At 39.3% G+C, this 20,987-nt stretch overlaps 1 protein-coding gene across 1 annotated transcript; it reads right to left on the reverse strand.

Annotated features, from left to right (window-relative positions):
* Positions 1–19,080: 19,080 nt before the first annotated feature.
* On the reverse strand, positions 19,081–20,743 carry LOC107793374 (protein RADIALIS-like 4). The gene is made up of 2 exons (XM_016615712.2): positions 20,359–20,743; positions 19,081–19,264 (listed from the first exon to the last, which is right to left on the reverse strand). The coding sequence occupies exons 1-2, from the start codon at positions 20,619–20,621 to the stop codon at positions 19,237–19,239; spliced, it is 291 nt and encodes a 96-aa protein (XP_016471198.1). The 5' UTR covers positions 20,622–20,743; the 3' UTR covers positions 19,081–19,236.
* Positions 20,744–20,987: the final 244 nt, after the last annotated feature.

Below are 20,987 nucleotides of genomic sequence, written 5' to 3' on the forward strand. Positions count from 1 at the left end.
CCAGAGTTTTCAGGGTGGTTACTAAGGTCGACAGGGTTAGTTTCAGAGTCAGCAGTCACAGCAGCCGAGGTCATGTTATACTTGTGGTGATCCGTGGCACATTGCTAAATTTTGCCCTCGGGCATCGGGCAGCTCACATCATCAGGGTTCCGGCGCCAGTTGATGCACCACCTGCTCAGCCAGCCAGAGGCAGGGGTCAGGTAGCTAGAGGTAGGGGCCAGACTATTAGAGGTGGAGGTCAGGCCGTTAAAGGTGGAGACCAGCCAGCTAGAGGTTATCCCAGGGACGTATTTTAGGGTGGTGGGGCCCAACCCTGGTGTTATGGTTTTCTAGCCAGGCCTGAGGCTGAGTCATCCGATGTTGTTATTACAGGTACTATTTCAGTTTGCAGTACAGATGCTTCAGTTCTATTTGATTCGGGATCTACTTACTCCTATGTGTCATCCTATTTTGCTTCATATTTGATTGTGCCTCGTGATTCTTTGAGTGCTCCTGTGTATGTGTCGACACCTGTGGGAGATACTATTCTTGTAGATCGTGTTTATCGTTCATGTGTAGTCACCATTGTGAGTTTTGAGACTAGTATAGACCTTTTACTCCTCGATATGGTTGATTTCGATGTCATATTGGGTATGGATTGACTGTCACCTTATCACGCTATATTGGATTGTCACGCCAAGACGGTGACCTTAGCCTTGTCGGGTTTGCCTCGATTAGAGTGGAGAGTAACTTCTGGCCATTTTTCTAATAGTGTTATCTCTTATGTGAAGGCTCGACATATGGTCGAGAAGGGGTGTCTAGCTTATTTGGCTTATGTCCGCGATTCTAGTGCGGAGGTTCCTTCGATGGATTCAGTGCCGGTTGTTCGTGAGTTTCCAGAGGTGTTACCTGTAGATCTGTCGGGGATGTCACCCAACAAGGATATTGATTTCTGCATTGATTTGGCTCCGGGCACTCAACCCAATTCCATTCCGCCATACCGCATGGCCTCGCCAAAGTTGAAAGAATCAAAGGAACAGTTGCAAGATCTACTTGATAAGGGCTTCATTAGACCTAGTGTCTCGCCCTGGGGTGCACCTGTGTTTTTTGTGAAGAAGAAAGATGGATGGATGAGGATGTGTATAGATTATCAGCAGTTGAACAAAGTCACCATCAAGAACAAGTATCCATTGCCGAGGATTGATGATTTATTTGATCAGCTTCATGGTGCCAAGGTGTTTTCGAAGTTTGATTTGAGATCTGGCTACCATCAGTTGAGGATTAGGGCATCTGATATCCCTAAGACAGCTTTTCAGACTCATTACGGGCATTATGAGTTTCTGGTGATGTCCTTTGGGCTGACAAATGCCTCAGCAGCATTCATGGATTTTGATGAACCGAGTGTTCAAGATTTATTTGTACTCCTTTGTGATAGTGTTTATTGATAATATCTTGATCTATTCCCGCAGTCTACAGGAGCATGAGCGGCATCTCAGGATTGTACTTCAGACTCTGGGATCCAGCGAGTTATATGCTAAATTTTCAAAGTGCAAGTTTTGGTTGGAGTCAGTCACTTTCTTGGGGCATGTTGTATCAGCAGAGGGCATTCAGGTGGATCCTAAGAAGATTGAGGTAGTTCAGAACTGGCCTAGACCCACTTCAGCTACGGAGATCAGGAGTTTCTTGGGTTTGGCAGGCTATTACCGTCGATTTGTGGAGGGGTTTTCATCTATAACAGCCCCGTTGACTAGGTTGACCCAGAAGGGTGACCCGTTCAGATGGTCAGACGAGTGTGAGACGAGCTTTCAGAAGCTCAAGACAGCTTTGACTGCGGGACCGATATTGGTGTTACCCTCAGGTTCAGGATCTTATACAGTATATTGTGACACATCTCGTATTGGTCTGGGTACGGTATTGATGCAGGGTGGCAAGGTTATTTCATATGCTTCATGACAGCTGAAGGTTCACGAGAAGAATTACCATGTCCATGACTTAGAGTTGGCAGCCATTGTTCATGCGCTGAAGATTTGGAGGAACTATCTTTACGGCGTGTCATGTGAGATTTTCACGGACCATCGGAGTTTACAGTACTTGTTCAAACAAAAGGAGCTCAATTTGAGGCAGATGAAGTGGTTAGATCTATTGAAAGACTATGATATCACCATCTTGTATCATCCCGGGAAGACCAACATGGTGGCCGATGCCTTAAGTACGAAGCCAGTGAGTATGGGCAGCCCTGCGTATATTCCAGTCGGTGAGAGACCGCTTGCACTAGATGTTCAGGCTTTGAACAATCTATTCGTGAGGTTGGATGTTTCTGAGCCCAGTCATGTTCTAGCCTGTACAGACGCTCGGTCTTCCTTGTTTGAGCGCATCAGGGAGCGGCAATATGACGACCCTCATTTGCTTGTCCTTAGGGACACGGTGCGGCACGGTGATGCCAAGCAGGTTACGGTCGGAGATGATGGAGTTTTGAGGATGCAGGGTCAAGTTTGTGCGCCTAATGTGGATGGACTTCGTGAGTTGATTCTAGAGGAGGCCCATAGTTCCCGCTATTCTATTCATTCGGGCGCCGCCAAGATGTATCAGGACTTGCGGCAGCATTATTGGTAGAGAAATATGAAGAAGGATAATGTTGCATATGTAGCTCGGTGTCTAAATTATAAGCAAGTAAAGTATGAGCATCAGAGACCTGGTGGTTTGTTTCAGAAGATAGAGATTCCTGAGTGGAAGTAGGAGCATATCACTATAGATTTCGTTGTTGGAATCCCATGGACTCAGAGGAATTTCGACGCAGTTTGGGTCATTGCGGACAGGCTGACTAAGTCAGCGCATTTTATTCTTGTGGCAGTTACCTATTCTCCGGAGCGGTTGGCAGAGATTTACATCCGCGAGATCGTCCGATTGAGTTGAGCACATCGTTTCATTCTCAAACGGACGAGCAGTCCGATCGCACTATTCAGATCTTGGAGGATATGCTTCGCGCATATGTTATAGACTTTGGAGGATCGTGGGATTAGTTCTTGCCCCTTGCAGAGTTCTCCTATAATAACAACTACCAGTCGAGCATTCAGATGGCTCCCTATGAGGCACTATATGGTAGACGGTGTCGATCGCCGGTCGGATGGTTTGAGCCGGGGGAGGCTCAGTTATTGGGTACAGATTTGGTACAGGATGCCTTGGACAAGGTCAAGATTATTCAGGATAGACTTCACATAACTCAGTCTAGGCAGAAGAGTTATACCGACCATAGAGTTCGTGATGTTGCATTTATGGTCGGGAAGAGAGTGTTGCTCCGGGTATCACCCATGAAGGGTTTAATGAGGTTTGGAGAGAAGGAAAAGTTGAGCCCTAGGTATATCAGACCTTTTGAGATTCTAAAGAGAGTGGGAGAGGTGGCTTACACGCTTGCGTTGCCACCGGGGTTATCATCCGTTCATCCGGTGTTCCATGTGTCCTTGCTTCAAAAGTATCACGGCGATCCGTCCCATGTGTTAGATTTCAGCTTTGTCCAGTTGGACAAAGATTTGACTTACGAGGAGGAGCCGGTGGCTATTCTAGCCCGGCAGGTTCGCTAGTTGAGATCAAAGAGTTATCCTTCGGTTTGAGTGCAGTGGAGAGGTCAGCCCGTCGAGGCAGCTACTTGGGAGTCCTAGTCGGACATACGGAGTAGATATCCACATCTTTTCACCAGTCAGACAATCGGACGAACGGTTGTTTTAGAGGTGGAGAATGTGATGACCCGATAGGTCATCTTATATTTTAAAATTTAACTCTACGTTTTGAGGTCTTAAAAACATCATCCTAGTCTTCTTCGATTTGCGTGCGCAGTCCGAGTGTTCTTCCGGAAGGCTTATATGTTAAAACCTGATAAAAATAAGAATTTTTGCCTAAAAATTTCAGTTGAATTGACTTCGGTCAATATTTTTGGTAAATGGGATCAGATCCGTATTTTGACGGTCCCGGTGGGTCCGTATCGAAATATGGGACATGGGCGTATGCCCCGAATCGAATTCGGAGGTCCCTAGCTTGAGTTATGAACTTTTGATGAAAATTAAAAGTCTGAAAATTTAATATTTTTTTAAATTGATTGATGTTTGGCCTTGTTGATATCGGGTATGTATTTTGGTTTCGGAGCCCGGTATAGGTCTAATATAATATTTATGACTTATCTGTAAAAATTGGTGAGAAACGGAGTTGGTTTGATGTGATTCAGACGTCCGATTGTGCAAATAGGAATTTTAAAGTGTTCTTGAGAATTTCATTTGATTTGGTGCTAAATTCGTAGTTCTAGGTGTTATTTTGGCAATTTGATCGCGCGATCAAGTTCGTATGATCTTTTTAGACTTGTGTGCATGTTCGATTTGGAGCCCCGAGGGCTCGGGTGAGTTTCATATATGCTACGGGATGTTACGGACTTGGAAAATATCTGGTTTTCTGCAGCTTCAGGTTCCTTCTGGTTCCTTCTTCGCATTCGCGAAGGTACTCTCGCGAACGAGAAGTAGAAACTGGGATGGCTGGGTTTTTCCTCTTCGCGAACGCGAAGGCCTGGTCGTGAACGCGGAATGATGGGGGTTTTACCCTTCGCGAACGCGACCGGCTCATTGTGAACGTGTAGCATTTGGGACATGGGGGAGGGGTCAGACTTTCCTTCTATGCGAAGGTGAGCACGGGATCGCGAACACAAAGGCCAGGGGTGCATAGCCTTCACGAACGCGGTGAGGGTTTCGCGATCACATAAGCCTGGCAGGGCAGCTCTTCGCGAACGCGATGAACGCTGTCGCCCAGTTCATAAAACAGTCCCAAAACGGGACTTAAGCCATTCTTTCACATTTTCAAAAGCTAGACAGCCTAGAGGCGATTTTCAAAAGACATTTTCTTCTCCAAAGTGTTAGTAAGTAATTCTAAACCACATTCTTTCAATTACCCATTACATTTTATGAATTTTCAACCTAAAAACTAGGATTTCCATTGTAGAAATTAGGGGTTTGGGTAGAATTAAGGATTTTTGGGAAATTGGGATTTAGACCACAAATTGAGGTCGAATTCCAAAACTAATTGCATATTCGGGCTCGAGGGTGAATGGAAAAATAGATTTTTGTCCGAACCTCGGGTTTTGACCAAGCAGGCCCGGGGTCGATTTTTGACTTTTTGGAGGAAAGTTTGGGAAATCTAAATTTATGCAATGTAATTGATTCCTTTAGCAATATTTGATATTATTGAGTCATTTTTGAATAGATACGAGTGGTTCGGAGGTGAATTCTAGAGGAAAAGTGGTAATTGAGCATTGAGTGGCCTTTGGAGCGAGCTAAGTATTGTGTCAAACCTTGACTTGAGGGAATAAGACTTGTTTGTTTAATTGCTACATGTTTAAATGTTGGGGAACAACGTATATGTGAGGTGACGAGTACTTATGCATTGTAGTTGGGTTAAAGCATGCGGGCGGGGCTTGGTTTCTTGCAATTTTAGCTTCCTTTGTTCATATTATCCATGTTTAGACTAGTATTGTTAAATTGATTATTCTTATCATGTTTATGGATCTTCTGGTGATAATTTACTATTGATTCCGAAGTTGAGGTTGATATGGTGGAACCAAATGTTGAAGTAAGGCTTGTACTGGCTATTCTATCTCCCTGTTGTTATTTGTTCATTGCATTATGGGAAGGGAGAGTGTTAATGTACGAAGGGTGATGTCGTGCCATATTGTGAGTGTTAATGCATGAAGGGTGATGTCGTGCCATATTATGAGTGTTAATGTACGAAGGGTGATGTCGTACCATATTGTGAGAGTTAACGCACGAAGGGTGATGTAGTGCCGTATCTATTGATTTATATTGTGAGGCTGAGAGTAAAAGCACGAAGGGTGATGCCGTGCAATTTTCTTCATTGTGTTTAATTGTTTTTCACTGGTTAAAAGCATGTAGACTGTTCTGGTTATCATTTGCGATGTATCTCCTATATCATGTGCCCCTTTAGCATATTCCCCCCTCCCAATAGTACATGTTTAGCTGTTACTGTTGTTTTCTTGTACATATATTGTTATCTGTACAGGTTTATTATGTGGGTGTCTTGTCATAGCCTCGTCACTATTTCGTCGAGGTTAGGCTTTGCACTTATGAGTACATGGGGTTGGTTGTACTGATACTGCACTCTACACTTCCTGTGTAGATTTTGGTATTGGTCCCAACGGCGTACTGTAGATTTTCCCGGAGACAGCTACCAGTGGAGACTTGAGGTATAACTACACAACGTTCACACTTCTGAAGTCCCCTTCTATATTATCTCAGCTGTGTATTATATTTCAAATAGCTTGAATTTTATTCAGACCTTTATTTGTATTATTCTACAAGCTCGTGCACTTATGACTCCGGTTCTGGGATGGTATTTAGACATCGATATCATTATTGATTATTTACTACATTGTAGAACTTACTTCCGCATTTGTCTCTTTGTTATTAATTAGTTTAAAATTGTTTTAAAATGGCTAGTATTATTCTAACGTTGGCTTGCCTAGCAAGTGAACTGTTAGGCGTCATCACGGTCCCGAAGGTGGGAATTTCAGGTCATGATAGTTGGTATCACAACACTAGGTTACATAGGTCTCACGAGTCACGAGAAAATTTAGTAGAGTCTGAAGGATCGGTACGGAGACGTCTGTACTTATCTTTCAGAGGCTATAAAGTTTAGGAACAATATCACTTATTTCTTATTTTGTCGTGCGATCTTATTCTATCATCGATAATTGAACCATTCTATTCTTATTCTCTCGCAGATGGCGAGAACACATAATACATCTACAGACGGACAAGGACCAGAGCCCCTGGTGGCAACTATGGCCAGGGGTAGAGGTCGAGGCCGAGGTCGTGTTAGAGGCCGAGGCAGAAGCAGAGGTCGGTCTAGAGCTCGAGTAGTAGGACCTGTTGTAGAACCTCAGGTGGATCTTCAGGAGGAGGTTCCCATTCAGACTGTATCGGTTGGACTAGTTCAGGTCCCGAAAGGATTTATAACTACTCCAGTGCTTCAGGACGCTCTAGTCCGTTTGGTAAGTCGTATGGAGGGTGTGGCCCAGAATGGTACATTTCCCGTGGCACCAGCCGTCTCACAGGCTAGGGGAGGAGCACAAACTCCTACTACTCCCGCTCCGGAGCAGATAGCTCCCCAAAATCAGGCTCCAGCAGCCCTGCCAGTTGGGGTAGTTCAGCTAGTTGTTACGGCACAGACCAATGATAGGCCCGCCATGTCTTCTGCGGCCTTATTGAAACTGGATAAGTTTACTAAGCTCTTTCTACTTCACTTCAGTGGTACATCTTCTGAGGACCCACAGGACTATCTTGACCGCTGCCATGAGGTACTGCGGAACATGGGTATAGTTGAGAACAATAGGGTTGATTTTACTGTATTTCAGATGACGGGTTCCGCCAAGAGGTGGTGGAGTGATTATACATTGACCAGACCAGTTAGATTGCCTGCATCGACCTGGGAATAGTTCTCACGGCTATTTCTAGAGAAGTTTCTCCCTATCACATTGAGAAAGGATTACCGCAGGCAGTTTGAGCATCTACAGCAGGGCAGTATAACTGTTACTCAATATGAATCCCATTTTGTGGATTTAGCCCGTCATGCTCTCCTTTTACTATCTACTGAGGGAGAGAGAGTAAGGAGGTTTATTGAGGGACTCACTCACCCTATCAGGCTTTAGATGACCAAGGAGACTGAAAGTGAGATTTCCTTTCAGGCGGCTGCTAACGCCGCGAGGAGGATCGAGATGGTTCTTGCACAGGAGAGAGGGCAGAGGTCTGATAAGAGGCCTCGTCAGTTCGGTGGTTTCAGTGGTGCCTCGTCTGGAGGCAGGGGTAATTTTGGTAGGGGTCATCCTCCCAAACTGTTTCATTCAGCACTTCAGGTATCTCCCGGTGCTTCAGGGAGTCACGGTCCTATTATGCCTTACTCTGGGTAGCCAACATTTAGTGCACATTCAGCTCCTATCAGTGCACCACCACTCCAGAGTCACTACATCGATTATTAGGCCCGTTCGGGTCAGCAGTCACAGCAGCCGAGGTCCTGTTATGCTTGTGGTGATCTGAGGCACATTGCTAGATTCTGCCCCATATCTCAGGGCAGCATGCAGCAGCAAGATTCTCGTGCTATGATTCCAGCACCGGTTGCTTCACCGCCTGCTCAGCCAGCTAGAGGTAAGGGTCATGCAGCTAGAGGTGGAGGTCAGGCCACTAGAGGTGGAGGTCAGGCCATTAGAGGTAGAGGCCATCCAGTTAGAGGTCGTCCCATGGACGCAGTTCAGAGTGGTGGCACCCAGCCCCGATTTTATACTTTTTCCAGCTAGGCCTGAGGCCGAATCATCCGATACCATGATAACAAGTATTGTTCCAGTTTGCCATAGAGATGCTTCAGTTCTATTTGATCCAGAATATACTTATTCCTATGTGTCCTCTTATTTTGCTTCATATCTGGTGATTCCTCGTGATTCTCTGAGTGCTCCTGTGTGTGTGTCCACTCCGGTGGGAGATTTTATCATGGTAGATCGTGTCTATCGTTCGTGTGTGGTTACTATTGGGAGTCTTGAGACTAGTGTGGATCTTCTACTTCTTGATATGGTAGATTTTGATGTCATCTTGGGAATGGATTGGCTATCACCTTATCATGCTATATTGGATTGTCATGCCAAGACAGTGACCCTAGCCATGCCGGGTTACCTCGATTAGAGTGGAAAAGAACTCTTGGTCATTCTACCAGCAGGGTTATTTCTTATATGAAGACTCAGCGTATGGTCGAGAAAGAGTGTCTAGCCTATTTGGCTTATATTCGCGATTTCAGTGCGGATGTTCCTTCTATAGACTCAGTACTGGTTGTTCGTGAATTTCTAGAAGTATTTCCTGCAGATTTGCTGGGGATGCCACCCGACAGATATTGACTTCTGTATTGACTTAGCTCTGGGCACTCAGCCCATTTCTATTCCACCATACCGTATGGCCCCACCAGAGTTGAAAGAATTGAAGGAGCAGTTACAAGACTTGCTTGATCAGGGATTCATTAGACCTAGTGTCTCGCCCTGGGGGTGCACCAGTATTATTTGTAAAGAAGAAATATGGCTCGATGCGGATGTGTATAGACTATCGGCAGTTGAACAAGGCCACTATCAAAAACAAATATCCACTGCCAAGAATTGATGACTTATTTGATCAGCTTCAGGGTGCCAAGGTATTTTCGAAGATTGATTTGAGATCTGGTTACCATTAGTTGAAGATTAGGGCATCTGATGTCCCTAAGATAGCTTTTCGGACTCGATATGGGCATTACGAATTCCTAGTGATGTCATTTGGGTTGACAAATGCCCCAGCAGCATTTATGGATTTGATGAATCGGGTGTTCAAGCCTTATTTGGATTCTTTTGTAGTTGTATTCATTGATGATATCTTGATTTACTCCAGCAGTCGAGAGGAGCATGAGCAGCATCTTCAGAGTGTGCTTCAGACTTTGAAGAATAATCAGTTATATGCCAAATTTTCAAAATGTGAATTTTGGTTAGACTAAGTTGCTTTTTGGGGCATGTTATATCGGCATAAGGCATAAAAGTGGATCCTAAGAAGATTGAAGTTGTTCAGAATTGGCCTAGAACTACTTCACTTACAGAGATCCGGAGTTTCCTAGGTTTGGAAGGTTATTATCGTCAGTTCGTGGAGGGGTTTTCATCTATAGCAAGACCATTGACCAGACTGACCCAGAAAGGTGTCCCATTTAGATGGTCATACGAGTGTGAGTTGAGCTTTCAGAAGCTCAAGACTGCTTTGACTATGACGTCAGTGTTGGTATTACTCATAGGTTCAGGATCTTATACGGTGTATTATGATGCATCTCACATTGGGCTTGGTGTAGTATTGATGCAAGATGACAAGGTGATTGCATATGCGTCGCGGCAGTTAAAAGTTCACGAGAAGAATTATCATGTTCATGACTTATAATTGGCAGCAATTATTCATGCGCTGAAGATTTGGAGGCATTACCTCTACGGTGTCTCGTGTGAGGTATTTACTAATCATCGTAGCCTTCAGTATCTGTTCAAACAAAAGGATCTCAATTTGAGGCAGAGAAGATAGTTGGAGTTGTTGAAAGACTATGATATCACCATTTTGTATCACCCCGGAAAGGCTAATGTGGTGGCCGATGATTTGAGTAGAAAGACTGTGAGTATGGGCAGCCTTGCTTATGGTGAGAGACCGTTAGCTGTAGATGTCCAGACTTTGGCTAATCAGTTCGTAAGGTTAGATGTTTCAGAGCCCAGTCGGGTTTTAGCTTGCACAGTCTCTCCGTCTTCTTTATATGAGCGCATCAGAGAGCGGCAGTATGATGATCCTCATTTACTTATCCTCAAGGATACAGTGCGGCACAGTGATTCCAAACAAGTTGTTGTGGGGAAAGATAGAGTTCTGCGAATGCAGGGTCATATTTGTGTGCCTAATGTGGATGGGCTTTGTGAATTAATTCTGGAAGAGGCCCACAGTTTCAGGTATTCTATTCATCCAGGTGCCGCTAAAATGTATCAAGATTTATGGCAACATTATTGGTGGAGGAGAATAAAGAAGGATATAGTGGCATATATAGCTCGGTGTCTAAATTGTCAGAAAGTCAAGTAGGAGTATCAGAGACCTTATGGTTTGCTTCAGAAGTTAGAAATTATCGAGTGAAAGTGGGAACGTATCACTATGGATTTTGTTGTTGGGCTCCCACGGACTCAGAGAAAATTTGATGCAGTTTGGGTCATTGTGGACAGGTTAACCAAGTTAGCACATTTCATTCCAATGGCAGTTACCTATTTTTCAGAGCGGTTAGCTGAAATTTACATTCGTGAGATTGTCCGCCTTCACGGTGTGCCTGTGTCTATTATTACAGATCGAGGTACGCAGTTTACCTCACACTTCTAGAGGGCTGTACAGCGTGACATAGGCACGCGGATTGAGTTGAGTATAACATTTCATCCACAGACAAACGGACAGTTAGAGCACACTATTCAAATATTGGAAGATATGCTTTGCGCTTGTGTTATAGACTTTGGAGGTTCTTGGGATCAGTTCTTCCCATTTGCGGAATTTGCTTATATTAATAGCTACCAGTCGAGCATTCAGATGACTCCATATGGGGCATTATACGGAAGGCGATGTTGTTCTCCAGTTGGCTGGTTTGAACCGGGAGATGCTCGGTTTTTGGGTACCGATTTGGTACAAGATGCCTTGGATAAGGTCAAAGTTATTCATGATCGATTTCGCACAGCTCAGTCTAGGCAAAAGAGTTATGCCGACCGCAAGGTTTGTGATATTGCATTCATGGTTGGAGAAAGAATATTGCTCCGGGTTTCACCTACGAAAGGTGTAGTGAGGTTCGAAAAGAAGGGCAAGTTGAGCCCTAAGTATATTGGACCCTTTGAAATTCTTGAAAGAGTGGGTGAAGTAGCCTACAGGGTTGCACTACCACATAGTTTATCAACAGTTCATTTGGTGTTCCATGTGTCTATGCTCCGGAAATATCATGGTGATCCATCTCATGTGTTAGATTTCAGCTCAGTCCAATTGGACAAGGATTTGACTTATGAGGAGGAGCCAGTAGCTATTCTAGCCCGGCAGGTCCGACAGTTGAGGTCTAAGAGTTATTCTTCAGTTCGGGTACAATGGACAGGGACGGCCCAACATCATCCAAGGCCTAAAGCAAAGCCTTAATAAGAGGCCTTAATATATATATATATATATATAAAACATCGTTTTAAAAAAAATTAGACAAGTGAGAATATGAAATTAAAAAATGAGTACTTAGTTTTATAAAGTACAGAAAATTAAATGAATTTAACGTTGATTGCATCACAACTGAAATGGGAGAACCCATAAAATATACTCCCTTCGTCCCAACTTAAGTGACTCCTTTTTTTTAGTAAGTCCCTTTCTATACTTGGTAACAATTCAACTTTAGATTTTTCTTTTTACCATTAATGAGATGATATCTAGCCCATAAATTTCTATGATTTATTTAAGATTACAAGTTTCAAAAGCCTTCCTTTATTTCATAAACTCCATATCCAGTCAAACACTTTTATATAAATTGAGATTATTAGATATAGTTACGTGACCAACTAATGAATAGAGAAATATAATTAAGTAAAAAAGTAAAATAAGATTAATAGAAAATTATTTTAGTTATATTAATTAGAGGAAGAAATCGAGTTATTAAAAATTAATATGACAATAAAGAAATAAATTTATCAATAATAAGAGATAATTATATAAATAATATACTACTACATATAGAAAAATAGTAATTTTGGGACCCTTAAATTTTTGGGGCCTAAAGCAAGTGCTTCAGTGAGGCCGCCCCTGACAATGGAGAGGTCAGCCGGTAGAAGTATCTATCTGGGAGTCCCAGTCGGATATGCGGAGTAAATATCCACACTTTTTTACCAGCTCAGGTACTTTTCTAATTCTGTTAGAGGACGAACGTTTGTTTTAGAGGTGGAGAATGTGATGACCCAAAAGGTCATTTTTAAATTTAATAATTAATTCTGTATTCTAAGACCTCGAAAAATACTATTTATCATTCCTCGACTTGTGTGCGCAGTCCGTATAATTTTTCAAAAAGTTTTTATGTGAAAAATAGATTAAAATGTGAAATAGAACCTTAAAACTCAACTGAGTTGACTTTGGTCAATATTTTGAAGCAAACGGACCCGGATCAGTATTTTAATAGTTCTGGTAGGTTTGTATCGTGATTTGGGACTTGGGCGTATACCCGGAATTTAATTTGGAGGTCCTTAGCTCAAGTTATGACCATTTAACGGAAACTAGTAATTTAAAGGCTAAAGATTTCCAAAAGTTTAACCACAGATTTGACTTTTTGATATCGGGGTCGGAATCCGATTCCAAAAATTTGAATAGCTCTGTTATGTCATTTATGACTTGTGTGCCAAATTTGAAGTCATTCCGGATTCATTTAACATATTTCGGCATAAGTATTGTAAATTGAAAAGTTTGAAACTCAAAAGTTCGAATCGAGGTATGAATTGTAATTTCGATGTTATTTGATGTGATTTGAGACCCCGAGTAAGTCCGTATTATGTTTTAGAACTTGTTGATATATTTTGTTGAGGTCCCGGGGACCTCGGGTGAGTTTCGGAGGGTTAACGGATCGAATTTGGACTTAAGAAAAGATCTGAAATTTTGGCCTTCTGGTGTAATCGCACCTGCGGATTTTAGACCGCAGAAGCGAGTTTTGCCTCGCATAAGCGAAAGGGAAGGGGTTGGGCAGTGTGCGCAGGTGCAGAACTTTTGCCGCATCTGCGATGCCGCAGAAGCGGCTTCTTGTCCGCAGAAGCGCCCCATCCCGCAGAAGCGGCCCCATTTCCGCAAAAGCGGAAACTGCAGATGCGGAAAGGCCTGGACAGAACACATAAAATCGGAAGTTAGCCATTTTTACTCATTTTTGAGTTTTGAGTCTCGGATTTAGGCGATTTCAAGGGAATTTTTCACGACTTTGAATTGAGTAAGTGTTCTGTAACCAAAAGTGATTATATTTCATAAATCCATGTCTATATTCATCATTTATTTTGGATTTAGATGGAAGAAATTGGAATTTTTGTAAAACTTTCAAAAAACGAAAAATTAAGATTTGAAAGTTCATTTGACATTGGAATTTGATAATTTTTGTATGGTTGGACTCATCTCAGAATGGGTGTTCGGATTTCATAAATTTTTCTAAGATTTAAGACGTGGGCCCCACTGATAATTTTTTAGATGAATTTTGGATTTTAATCTAGAAAATTAGTAAATTCATATGGAATTAATTCCTACGATTTGTATTGAGTATAGTGAATTGTTTATGACTAGATTTGAAGATTTCGGACACGAATTCGCGAGGCAAAGGTTTATTGGATTCTTGAATTTGGTTGCAAGCGAGGTAAGTGTCATGGTTAACCTTGACTTGAGGGAGTATGACTTATTTGTCTATTTGCTACATGATTTAATGTCCGAAAATAACGTATATGTGAGGTGACGAGTACTTATGCGATGTGGTTAAGTCAAAGCATGCGGGTGAAATTTGTTTATTGTGAATAATTATCTATTTAATTAAGATATTCCTGCTTAAGTTTATTATTGATTATTTGATCATTATTCGTGAAATTATTATTCATTTAATTATTGTTGAATATTTTGGAAGGTGAAGTCGGTATTTTGAAATTGAATTGATTGATAAGTGTATATCCCCACACTTAAATACTCTTTCGAATTTATATTATTGTTTTCATGGTAAGGAAGAGTGTAAAAGCATTAAGGGTGTTGCTGTGCCATTTGTGAGTGTAAAAGCACGAAGGATGTTGCCGTGTCATTTGTGAGTATAAAAGCACGAAGGGTGTTGCCGTGCCATTTGTGAGTGTAAAAGTACGAAGGGTATTGCCGTGTCATTTGTGAGTGTAAAAGCACGAAGAGTATTACCGTGTCATTATTTGTGAGTGTAAACGCACGAAGGGTGATGCCGTGTCAAATGAGAGTAAAAGCACGAAGGGTGGTGCCGTACCATTTCCATATTATCATTTGCCCATTTTATTGTTGATAAATTAATTGGCTGCTAAGTGACACTTTTCTTGCTGAAATTATATTATATCCTTCCCCTTCGCATGTTCCCTCCCAATTTGTAAATTGTTATTTGTTATATTATTGTAACTTTGTGTTTGTATATACTTGTACAGGTCGTTTACATACGTATCTTGTCATAGCCTCGTCACTACTTTGTCGAGGCTAGACTCTGCACTTACCAGTACATGGGGTCGGTTGTACTGATACTACACTCTGCACTTCTTGTGCAGATTTCGGAGTTGGTCCCAGCGACGTACTGTAGATTTGCCCCGAGACAGCTACCAGTGGAGACTTGAGGTATAACTGCATAGTGTTCGCAGTTCTGAAGTCCCCTTCTATATTATCTCAGTTGTGTATTATATTTCAAACAACTTGAATTTTATTCAAACCTTTATTTGTATTATTCTAGAAGCTCGTGCACTTGTGACTCCAGTTCTGGGATAGTATTTAGACATCACTATCATTATAGATTATTTACTACATTACAGACCTTATTTCCGCATTTGTCTCTTTGTTATTAATTAGTTTAAAATTATTTTAAAATAGCTAATATTATTCTAACGTTGGCTTGCCTAGCAAGTGAAATGTTAGGCGCCATCACGGCCCCGAAGGTGGAAATTTCGGGGCGTGACACACACACACACACACATATATATATATATATATATACACACACACACACACACGTTTCGTTGTACTACTTTAACTATATATATAGCATATTATAGTATATGTTAGTGTATTTATTATTTGTATTACAACATATACTATAACGGATTACATTTATATTATTTAGATAGTAAATATTAATGTGATTCAAATTATATAGTTAAAGTAGTACAACGAAACGTGTGTGTATATATATATATCGACCTAATAATGCATGACATATATTAATCGATATAGGTCGATATGTTTTATTTTTAATATTAATTGATATAGGTGAAAACGTTTTGTTTTTAATATTCATCTATGCATTTAAGTTATAAGTCGATGAATCAATTTACAAAAAGATATATTTGATGATGATCAATTATATATACTAATTAGATTATTGCTTCTTCACAAGTCTATCCCCAAAAGAACCCGACCCTGTGGCCCTAGCGCTTCGTGTTCTTATATATATATACGGCTATACCTATATATATATATATATATATATATATATATATATATATATATATATATATATATACACACACACATACTTTGTTGCACTACTTTAACTATATATAGCTTGTTATAGTATATGTTAGTGTATACATTATTTGTATTACAAAATAAAGTATTAACGGATTATATTTATATTATTTAGATAATAAATATTAAAGTGATTCAAAAGTTTGACCATGTTTGACCTAATAATCGAACAACTTTGGTCGGTTATTTTCCAGGAAGTAAAATATACCGACCAAAGTTGGTCGGTAAATGCTTCCCCTGCAATAACCGACCAACTTTGGTCGGTAATCTTAAATATAAATTATTTTAATTTTATAAAATATTTTAAATAATAATATAATTATTAAAATTTAAAAAATTGGGTCCACATTACGGACCAAAGTTGGTCAGTAATCAAAAAGTTGCTTTGACTAAGCAAGTCTGACCATTTCGGTCAACTTTTTGACCATAATACCGACCAACTTTGGTCGGTATTTAATTTTTAAAAAATATAAAATATTTTTTTTGTAGTTTCCGTCCGTGTTGGACGGGTTTTTGGTCGCTTTTTTTGACCGACCAACGTTGGTCGGTATGGCTTGGTCGGTTTTTCCATGATTTCTAGGAGAGAGCCTAAAAAACCGCAGGAATTACTTATAGTATGCCTAATTTGATCTATGTAAAATATAGTAAGAAAATATGCTATAAACAATAAATATACACCGTTGGTGTCCAAATTCTTTAAACTGTCTGTTTATATGAATTAAATCTGCATATACGTAACATGATTTTAATGGTAAAATATTGTAAAGGCAGGTTATGTTTGCCAACAGAAAAGAAAAAGTCGAACTTCTTGAAGCTTTGGTAGTTAGTGACAAAAACGCCACTACCCCTAACTACGTATATTCCCAGGTTTGTCCTACCTCCTCTTACTCCTTTTCCTTTTTTTATGCATGCGATGGGTTAGAGGACTTTTTCAAACTCTTAACTTTAATTCACTTTAATTCCCTCTCCGCATTTGGATTTTTTAAGACACATTATTGGTCAAATTTAATTTGATGAATTAATGTGGGTAAATTGCCAAAAATCAGAGTTAATAATTTATTCCAGAGGCGGATCCATATTTTTAAGTTTATGAGTTCCTACAATGAACTTAAGTTAATATACAATGATACTAGGTTCCAAGCTAAAAGTTCTTATATAGTATTTAATAAATTCTTTAGTACAAAATAAGATCTAGGCAAAAGTTAATGGGTTCACATAAACTCATAACTTTTTTACTATATCCGCCCCTCATTCCATGCCAAGTTGGTGTGGTGAATTACTCATGCATTTAACTTTGTTGACTAAATTAGAGTATACTACGCTTAATTATTTCGAATGTCCTCTCATTTTCTGAACTTTTCTTGAAATTGAAAAAATCCACAAACGTTTCTGTTGATGTACAAAAATGTTGGTGTTCCATGATATTCATATAGTACCATTCATTAGTCGAGACAGCTTTCCAAATTTGAGTAAATACTTTGATACTCCCCTTTGTTTACTCTTTGACGCAGAGGATTTACCTTTTATATGGAGACGAAGACAAGATTTTTAATATGACATTTTCTGATATCATCAAAGAGTAAGTTCTCCCGCCTTGTAAGTTTACTTAGACCCCTAGCTGCTTTAGGGCTGCAAATTTTGAAGTGCCTGTGTTTTGAATTAAAAAATATTTGTATTGATCAAATGATTCAAATCTATCATATTTATATCTGATTAGAATCATTTTTTGGGTACAAATGATTGCAGGAAGTTGGAAAATGCGACACTCAAGTATATAAAAGAGGCAGGACATATAGTTCAATTGGAACGACCCTGCACTTACAATCATTGTCTCAAGAAATTTCTTTCATCCTCAAGTGGCCCTTGGACTTATGAATCTATCATAATACTCCTCCATTTATGTGAACCTATTTCCTTTTTAGTCCATGCTAAAAAGAATGACATCTTTCCTTATTTGGAAACAATTTACCTTTATGCAATGATTTATAGCCACAAAAAATATATGTACCTCATTTTACACCACAAATTCAAAAATCTTCTCTTTTTTCTTAAATTTCGTGTCCGGTCAAAAGGGTTCACATAAATTGAAACGGAGGGAGTAATAAATCTAACCTTTATTCAAGTACAATTATGTATTGTCGTCGTTTGGTATACTTCCAAACTTCTTCTGTTGCACTATTAAAACACACTTTTATATTTGTTTGATCAAACTTGATCTAATCTTAGTTTAATATAATGTGTATGCGATTTTTGTTTGGCAATAAGTAGATTTTATTTGGATTTGACTCAATTCGATCTAATGATCAGGAAACTTATTTACTCTTGATTAAGTTCTTTACAATATAATTTGCATGTTGCTATATGTTTGTACTACAAATATATCGTAACATATGCTAAATCCATTTCGTACAAGGATTTCATGTAAAGTGGAGTAATAAATATCAAGCATGTATGTTCAGAAATGCAATAATGCAATAATACTAGATAAAAAGTCATGACAAGTGGATACGTTCTTTCATGATCTCTCTATCTTTGCCGTTCCTAAATCCTAATCCTATCTGATTTGGATAATATAGAGATAGAGATAGAGATAGTGATAGTATATATATTTCATAGGTATGGAGAAGAGCTGAAGGGAGTAACATATACCAAATCAGTCACATCAATGCAATCATCGTGGTATCTATTGCAAATCAACTTTTTGTGTCTTTTTCCACTTCGCTTTAATTTGGCTTCCAAAGCAATATATAATCATGAGAACGTACTTACAATTGTACAAATAACGTGAACACTTTCTTTATCATTTCCAAATATTATAATCATGATTCTTAAATGTGAGTAGGTACTTCAACAATATTTGACTGGGTATAAATTAAAAAGGATTAAAAATTCACATCAAAGGTACCATTAGAACGTGTAGTGATCTTAGATTTGCCATAGTAATATTTTTATGATTATATATAAGAGCATGTCACTCAAAATAAAATAAAATAAAATAAGAAGATTTGATTCTTTTGTAAGAAACTAAAAAGAAAAGAGTATAAAAAATGGACAGGAACAAAGGGTATAATCCAAGAACTAACTCAGTTCTATTTGCGATAAACAAAATCATAAAACCCTAGAAGAAAACATGGCGGTACTCGACATTTTATGAGGTAAATATGCTAATTTCTTTTGAAGATTGAAACACTGAAACAACTATTGTACAGGATAGAATGACATGAGAGATTCATACGATTCGATAATACATAAGATAATGTCGTAGTACAATGCAATAAAACATATAGGAATTAAAGTACCAGACAACACTATTTAACAAAAGGAGAAGGTACAAATTTCCACAGTAATTTTAAGGACATCATCTTTCTTTCATACACTTGCCTTGCTAGGTAACGATATCCAGCTTAATATCTTCTTATTAACATCATCACTAGTGCAGGTTCAGATACCTCAGAAGCCTATTCAAGAATTACAAAAGAAAGTAATATTAGCCAACATTTAAAGTATCCATCAAAGAGAGAAAGACTCAAATGGTTTAAGTCACTACGTGCTTAATAATGAAACCAGTTTGAATATTTTACATGCAAATGGCGAGGATCATAATAAAGAACATAGGAGTACTTCTTTAACTTCTTGTCAGGATATTTACGGTGCTTTCTATAGAGGCAGGGCGGACCTAGAGCATTGCCTACGGGTTTTCGGGAACCCAATAACTTTTGTGTAGACCCAGTATTTATATTAAAAAATTCACTAAATATTTATAAATATCTAACTGTGAACCCAGATATTATTACATATTAATTTAAAATTACGGTAGGAACCCATAAGCTTCAAATCCTGGATCCGCCTCTGTATATAGGTAAGTTCTATTAGAAGTTTAATATGTATTAGTTCTATTATTCAGATATAGTTAATCACTTCGGATAGGATTTTACTCTCTCAAAGGTATCCTAGGCATACTAGACCTATTGTATCAACCGTGTGTTGAAAGAGGATTAATCCTCTAACGATTAGAGTTGCTAAACTAAAAATTTTTAATGTATTACATTAACAACTAATGGACTTTATATTAATCATCAATTAATTAGTATTGGAGACACTGTTTTTTTGTTTTTAATGTCAAGAATTGAAGGTATTTTAATTGGAATAGGGTAGATAGGGATACATGCAGTATCTTTCAAACTTGTGGCGCGCCACTCCATCTCTTTTGGCCATTTTTTATTTCTTCTACCCCGGCTATTTGTTTATGAAAATTTGTAATTGAATCTCGAAAAATAAGGCAAAGGTTTAAGTTTTATGCACGAACAATATAAGAAGTGATTACAAAATTAGGTTAATTAAAAGAAAATTACAGATAATTTTATTTAGTAAGCATTTATGTGTAGCCTAAAATAAATTAACATGTTGATGGTGCAAAACCTAAATGAATGGATTAGGTTTTAGTATATATAGTACTAATTGTTGAACTGTGTTGCTTATCTAATTTAAAATCATAAATTATTTCGCACTTTTATTTACTTAATTACGTATTTAACACTAGTTTAATACGTACCTTTGTTCTTCATCGGCTGCAACTCCAATGGTGCCACCATTCCTGTAAGTAGGAAGAGGAACAAGACCAGATTCAATGCGCCTGAGATCCTCAATAAGGATTTCATAGTGTCGCTTGACTTCGTCGACCGATTTTCCGCCTCCTACAGCCCTAGCCACATTTTGCCAGCGGTCAGGAGTGTCCTTATCGAAATGCGCTAAAGCCCTTTCGAACAACTTGTTTTGCTGCGGAGTCCATGAATTTCTAATAGAGTTTAATGCCATATTATTGAGTTGTAGAAGTTTGTAAAATAATGTAAAAAAAAAAGGAAGGAATAGGGTTATGGGTGATTGAAAAAAGGATGGCCAATTTTGATGCTAATAAAGAGGTGAGGAATTACGAGGGGTTAAAGGCGGAATAGAGCCAATTGGAGAAGAATCTAAATTTGGCTTAAAGTCGGGAGAGAGTGATGACTCGTCTCCTTTGGAACCACAAGAGCTACCACAGTGCAGTGGACGAGAATCTCTCTCTCTTTCTCTCTCTTCGGACTAAGTTAAGTTTCTCCAACGTAAATCATAGTTCGTTGTTGCAGTAAAAATACCAATACGAAGGAATGATCCAAGTGAAGCTGTGGAATCGTTCTGATCCTG

Source organism: Nicotiana tabacum, chromosome 19 (assembly GCF_000715075.1).
Source record: "Nicotiana tabacum cultivar K326 chromosome 19, ASM71507v2, whole genome shotgun sequence".
Lineage (NCBI taxonomy): Eukaryota > Viridiplantae > Streptophyta > Magnoliopsida > Solanales > Solanaceae > Nicotiana > Nicotiana tabacum.